This window comes from Bufo bufo, chromosome 1 (assembly GCF_905171765.1).
Source record: "Bufo bufo chromosome 1, aBufBuf1.1, whole genome shotgun sequence".
NCBI lineage: Eukaryota > Metazoa > Chordata > Amphibia > Anura > Bufonidae > Bufo > Bufo bufo.
Genome location: NC_053389.1, coordinates 78,081,458 through 78,088,521, shown reverse-complemented (window position 1 = coordinate 78,088,521; position 7,064 = coordinate 78,081,458). Strand labels below are relative to the sequence as shown.

Here is a 7,064-nt window from a genome sequence, read left to right as displayed (position 1 = left end):
TATTGATTGACTTCAATGTCATTTCCTGTCTCTGGGAGGAGAGATAACTGCCTGCCAAGTGCCGCTGTGGAGGCATGGAGCAAAACCCCGTTAATATTCAGCCAGAAAAACTGGCACAAATTTACACCAACTCATTTTCTGACTTTAGGAAAGAGGTGTGAACTTTTAGTTTGGGGCAAATACACATTACATTGGACAAGCAGGGGTCGAATGTGCGCTATGCAAGCCAACAGACCATTAATCTTGAGAACACCATTAAAAATAAAAATGGCTTAAATTTATTCATTTTTTTTTTTTAAAACAAACAAGTCAGTGCATCAATAATATCACAAGACAAACATAAAAATATAAATAATCTGTTTTCATAAAAACATTGTATAAAAGTGCAGAGGATTATTTTCTAAAACATGACTGTCAGCGTCTTGTGTTTACCCAGTGATACCGGTCAAGGCGAGGACCTGCAAATGCAGCAGACTGTCTGTAAGGTTTATAAGCTCTGTGCTGAGGATAGTAGCCTGCAGTCTGGTGCTGGCGATACCCATCATGTGGGTAATTCTTTCTCCGAGGAAACTGGGACCAAGTTTGCATAGGCTGACTGTAGTCTGTACACTGAAAGACAAATAATTAGCCATTCACTGCTTCAACAGTCATCCTTGAAATATTTTACAGGCAGTTGGCAACACTAAAGAGGTTGTCCTATCTGGTCATCTATGGCATACTGATAAAAGTGGTACCTACACAACAGGACCCCACAATGGATTTAGTGTAAAGGCACCCTTGAACAACTACTCTATGGGACTTCAGTGAATAGCAAAGAACTTGATTCACCGTTTTCAGAAATCCCACCTCAATATTTGATATTTAGAGCATAACCCATTGATATGCCTATAAATCTCTAGATGGGACAACCACTTTATAAACAAACAGGCACTCATTACCAGTTAACACCACTCTAATAAAATGCTTTATGGCATTCATCACAAAGTCACAAGACTTTGGCAGCAGAAACCTTATGTTGACTGTCTACAAGTTCTGTTACTTGTAGGACCATTTTTTTTTTTTTTTTTTATTAGGCATCTTCAACATGTCCATGATGACATCCATGACAAGCTGGTCAGTGGTCTTTGAATTCTTGTTTGGTACACGAGTCATCCTGATTCCATGACTCTGCTGGGCTGCAAATTGGTTTCCACAGCATCTCCAACTACAACCCATTAAAGGGGTTGTCCCAAAAAAAATCCTACAGTTTTCAAACCAGCACCTGGATCTGAATACTTTTGTAATTCCAAGTAATTCAAAATTTAGCATAGCCATTCAATAAAATGTTATACTACAGTATACAATGTGAAAATTGAAAAATCAGACATTAGTCGTGGGATAACCCCCTTTAAAACCCTTGACCCAAACACAGATAGCATTCATGCCATATCTGTTACTCTCATGGACTTTGACTTGTGTGTAACAAGTAAATCAAACAGTGTATGCTTCCATGGGGGGGGGGGGGGGGGGGGTCACCATGAACAAGTGTTGACTACACGCACATTAAAAAAGTCAAGTCAATGGTTGTGCATGGCCTATGGAGATAGACAGCACATGTCCAAGTCACTGACAGTGATGAGCGGTGGCTTGTCCACAGCTGGATTTACTGGGTAAAATTAGCAGTTTCCAATAACAGAAAAGCATACAAGGGAGGGGGACGAAAACCTACTGTACATATTTATATTGTGGGTTTTCTAATCAGACATAATAAATAAATCTGCTGCATCTACAGCTGTGGAAAATTTGCAGATTAGTCCTGTGTGGAAGAAAAAATAAAAAGCCATACCTGGTCTGATCACACATGTATCCAAGTAGACCTTTTCTATACTTTAATTTCGGCATGCATTTTTTTCCATGCCAAGACCAGGAATGGAGAAAAGCTACCCACCTTCGTGTGTGCCTGGTAGATACTGTTGGGATTGCTCACTGTAGGAATGGCCTTTGGTTCCTTTATAGGAGGCTCTTCATCTGAAGAGGTCCCAGAGTGATAGTCAGAGTTGGCTTTATCTACAGCGGTGCTAATTCTCTTTGACACATTACAATCTTCTTTACCCATAAAGCTTGCAATTGTGAATGGGCTATTCTTCTCACCATATCTGTAGGGGGAAAACAGAGTCACGATTTTGCCTTTTTTGAAGTTTTATATAACGTATAAATAAGGCATCTACCTGCAGCACACTTCAAATGGATCCACCCATATGGTCATTTCCTTCGGCAGTCCAAGATCCTCAAAGTCCACCTCACTTTCTGCACAGGCTTCCTCCAAGACACAGTCTATCGACTGACACTTATTTATTCTTATGCATCTGGAAGAGAATTTTGTCATATAGCCAGTGATCTGAGAACTCATCTTCCAGTAGATTCTGATATTTTTGCTCTAAGTATGTGAACACATTGGACCACATTTCCATCTGCACCTGGAATCTGTCCGAGTCTTCACCACCCCCCCCCCCCCCCCCCCCCCCAAAGTTTGTGGTATCCTGGTACAGGTCTAATGTACACATCTACATGCTTAGCAAGTCTGCACCATTGTAACCAGCTGCTCTAGGAATCACATTGGCCATGTACACAGTAGAAGCAAGTTTTTCATCTGGCAGCAGCATTTCTATATAAAAAAATAGAGTTGTGCCCTAGTATTTAGGTGCACGGCTTCTAAAAGCCAAAAGGGGAAAAGAGCTGTAAATAAAAGTGCAGTTTAATTTGATTAAACGCTAGAGACCTCAAAACTCAAGCACACACTTAAATCCACTTACCGAAAAGCTTGTCCCTTGATGGAATTTCTGGATACCAGTGTGTTTATACCTTGCAAATAATACAGAGTCTCTGTTTGGCGGCAAACTTTTCTATTTTCTGCTTGCTCAGCTTCCTGTGCTTCTTCACCAGCATCGTGATGAAGACTACTGTGGCAGCAATTTCTCCTTCATGATTTACCTTCGTAATCTGGCACAGGCGGATTGAAAAAGCTGTGGAAAATAAAATTTTGGCAAGGTTCACACAGCATAGAAATTAAAAACTGGCCTCAATGATAGAAAACAGAGGGTGGTTATTAACGGTACATACTCAGATTGGGTCACTGTCACTAGTGGGGTACCTCAGGGGTCAGTATTTGGGCCCTATTCTCTTCAATATATTTATTAATGATCTTGTAGAAGGCTTGCATAGTAAAATATCAATTTTTCGCAGATGACACTAAACTGTGTAAAGTAATTAACACTGAAGAGGACAGTATACTGCTACAGAGGGATCTGGATAGATTGGAGGCTTGGGCAGATAAGTGGCAGATGAGTTTAACACTGAGAAATGTAAAGTTATGCACATGGGAAGGAATAATGCAAGTCACCCCGTACATACTAAATGGTAAAACACTCGGTAACACTGACATGGAAAAGATCTAGAATTTTAATAAACAGCAAACTAAGCTGCAAAAAAACAGTGTCAAGGCAGCGGCTGCCAAGGCCAATAAGATAATGGGTTGCATCAAAAGGGGCATAGATGCCCGTGATGAGAACATATTCCTACTACTTTACAAATCACTGGTCAGACCACACATGGAGTACTGTGTACAGTTCTGGGCTCCTGTAAACAAGGCAGACATAGCAGAGCTGGAGAGGGTCCAGAGGAGGGCAACTAAAGTAATAACTGGAATGGGGCAACTACAGTACCCTGAAATATTATCAAAATTAGGGTTTATTCACGTTTAGAAAAAAGACGAGCTGAGGGGAGATCTAATTACTATGTATAAATATATCAGGGGTCAGTACAGAGATCTATCCCATCATCTATTTATCCCCAGGACTGTGACAAGGGGACATCCTCTGCGTTTGGAGGAAAGAAGGTTTGTACACAAACATAGAAAAGGGTTCTTTACGGTAAGAGCAGTGAGACTATGGAGCTCTCTGCCTGAGGAGGTGGTGATGGTGAGTACAATAAAGGAATTCAAGAGGGGCCTGGATGTATTTCTGGAGTGTAATATTACAGGCTATAGCTACTAGAGAGGGGTCGTTGATCCAGGGAGTTATTCTGATTGCCTGATTGGAGTCGGGAAGGAATTTTTTATTCCCCTAAAGTGAGGAAAATTGGCTTCTACCTCACAGGGTTTTTTTGCCTTCCTCTGGATCAACTTGTAGGATGACAGGCCGAACTGGATGGACAAATGTCTTTTTTCGGCCTTATGTACTATGTTACTATGTTACTACTAAAAGAGAAGTGCACAAAAAAAAAAAAAAACACATGCATTATACGTGTGGATTTTGGGTCAGATTTAACTTGCTGTGATAAAATCCATGGTGAAAGCAGGGGTGCACCTAGCCTTTCTGCGGCCTGAGGCGAAAACTAAAACAGCGCCCCCTACCCCAAGGCCAGTTTCTTAACCCAATCCCTTTGCCACAATGAAAGTGTTCATTGCCCGTGGCCCTTCTGCTGCCCGATCACCTGGCCTCATTGGTGGTCCATCCCTGGGGGAAAGTCAATGTAAATAGAAAAAAATAAGCTTGCCTTTAGAACCAATCACTTGCCGACTAGGCTCTACTCCTTGATTCAAAATTAGGGTTCCTTTACATGCAGCAGATTTGTTGCAGAACTTTGTGGTTAAAAAATAATAATCTGCTCCCTTCATCTTAATGAGGTCTTCAGAAACCCATGCGCTTCCCACCAGAACAACCCAATTCTGATGAATGGAATGGGTTGTCAGTCAGAAGTTTCTGCAACAGAATCTGCTGTGTGTGAAGGTACCCTAAATGTTATTGATGATCTAGGGGTTAGGCCTCTAGTACTTCCTCTGGTGGGCCCCAGGAACCCTAGTCCAACACTGAACACTGTATAAGGTCTTGCAGATATAGCAACAGGAGAAAGTCAGTTAAAGGGTTTGTGCTGCAAAAAAAGTGAACTGAAGGGGATTTAAAAAACAAATCGTGATTTTCACTGACAAGTATAGGACGTTTTGTGGAGCCTTATAGAAGTGAATGGGTCAGCATCTAATCTGCAAAAAACAGAACCACATTTTTTGCAGACAGCATACAGTCTGATCCATAAGGCCTCAGGCACACGACCGTTCAGTTTTTGCGGTCCACAAATTGCAGATCCACAAAAACCGGAAGCCGCCCATGTGCCTTCCGCAATTTGTGGAACGGAACAGGCTGCCCATTGTAGAAATGCCTATTCTTGTCCGCAAAACAGACAAGAACATGACTTTTTTTGCGGGCTACGGAACGGAGGTGGACAGCACAGAGTGCTGTCCACATTTTTTAGCGGTCCCATTGAAGTGAATGGGTCCGCATCCGAGCCGCAAAAACAATGGTTGTGTGCATGAGGCCTAAGGCCGAGTTCACACCACCATTTAGCTTTCCAGTCTACTGATCTGTTGAGGGCAGATGGTTAAAACTGTGTTATGAGATATAAAAGTTGTGGCTTTGAGGGGGAGGGGAGGAACCAAGCATCACAACACTGCCTTGACAGGGTCAGAATGCCTGTGCAACGCTACAAAAAAATAAATAAATAAATAGAAAATTAAACCATGTGGAAACTGAACAGACAATTGAGGCTTCTCACTCAATAGGTAGATTGCTGCCGTAATATATTTTAAATACACCATGGAAGAAAAAAAATTTGATCTGTCAAACAATGAGCCAAAAGTGTCCATCTTTGACCATCCAAAAACTCAAGACATATGAAGCACCAGTAGATAATAATCTAAAACTACCGACACATTGCAGATATATGCACAAAGTGATCCACAGCACACAGGTTCCTTTCTATGGATATTAATTGCAAACGTCACCCTTTGTAAGTCAAAACGTGAAATCCAAGACAAAGCTGAAATACACACAGTGCCTAGATGCTTGCTTTCTGCGGCTGACCACAGGCACGCAAGACAAAGGGCTGCAGCAACCACCACAATAAAACGGCACATAACCACAGAATAAGGCCTCATTCACACCGATTTTCCCATCTGTGTGCCATTTTCTTTTTTTTTTTGGCTAACACTAACCCACTCATTTGTATGGGGCACACACACACACACATTTCTCATCCCCCCCCCCCCCCCCCCCCCCCCCCATGGCCATCCCACAAGTTACAGAACAAATCCTATTCTGGTCCATTTTGTAGAGGAGAATAGTACTGGGCATAGACAGGAGGGGGGGTGCAGGTACTGCAATGAGGAAGGTCTGCAGCAAAACCCAAAAACACAATATTGGTATGGACCAACTATTTAAAAAACCTGCAGCATACCCTCCAATAAACCATGATAATTGGGTTTTAGAAGACTCCATACACTTACATTGCACAGCAGAGGACACAAACCACACGCAGCATTTCTATACAAACACAATAGCCCATCCTCACCTGAGTATAAGCTTCCTCTGGTGTAACACACAAGCCTCTGACTGAGGTTAAATAGAAGGGCCATGCACAGGAGGCCGGCCTGACCCAGGTGATGCTAGATATCATTAGTTACCCACTTGGAGGTCAGTAAAGCCTCATTCACACCTCAGTGATTACCATCAGTGATTCTGAGCCAAAACCAGGACTGGAGCCTCCACAGACATAAGGTATAAGGGAAAGTTCTGCACCTGTTCTGTGTTTAGAACCGCACCTGGTTTTGGCTCAGAATCACTGACCGGACACTGACGTGTGATTAAGTCATTAGACATCTGTTCAGATTTTGCTTGGCAGATTTTACAGCAGATATGTCGCAGATTTGATCCTCAGTATTGCAGAGCAAGATATATATCACAATATAAACGGACATGCTGGGGATTTAGTCTCTACCTCACGTCATGTGTGACTATTGTTGGGGAATATGTCCACAGAGTGTAGACGTGATTTGTTACATCTGCAGCACTTACCTATAGACATACTGCTTATTATCATACAGAAAGGCACCACTAGTAGTAGAAGAAAAGCAAAACTTCAGCAATAACATTTGGCAGATTTGGCATTTCAGTTGTTGTTCATGGTAACCAAAGGGAAACACAGGAATCAGAATGCCCCATAGAAAAACTTAGTATGGGCCCCGTCCCTCGCTG

General features: G+C 42.2%; 1 protein-coding gene across 1 annotated transcript; it reads right to left on the bottom strand.

The window, feature by feature from the left end:
• Positions 1–385: 385 nt before the first annotated feature.
• Positions 386–2,916, bottom strand: BTG4 (BTG anti-proliferation factor 4). Its single transcript, XM_040415544.1, has 4 exons — positions 2,793–2,916; positions 2,208–2,345; positions 1,928–2,135; positions 386–609 (listed from the first exon to the last, which is right to left on the bottom strand). The coding sequence occupies exons 2-4, from the start codon at positions 2,243–2,245 to the stop codon at positions 415–417; spliced, it is 441 nt and encodes a 146-aa protein (XP_040271478.1). The 5' UTR covers positions 2,246–2,345; positions 2,793–2,916; the 3' UTR covers positions 386–414.
• Between the last annotated feature and the right edge of the window lie 4,148 nt (positions 2,917–7,064).

Excerpts from the sequence above, each read along its gene's own strand:
- BTG4 (XM_040415544.1), bottom strand. The coding sequence starts at position 2,245 with ATGACCATATGGGTGGATCCATTTGAAGTGTGCTGCAG. Across the intron at positions 2,136-2,207 it reads CCATTTGAAGTGTGCTGCAG|ATATGGTGAGAAGAATAGCC; the intron begins GTAGATGCCTTA and ends TTCCCCCTACAG. Across the intron at positions 610-1,927 it reads TCTACCAGGCACACACGAAG|TGTACAGACTACAGTCAGCC; the intron begins GTGGGTAGCTTT and ends TTTGTCTTTCAG.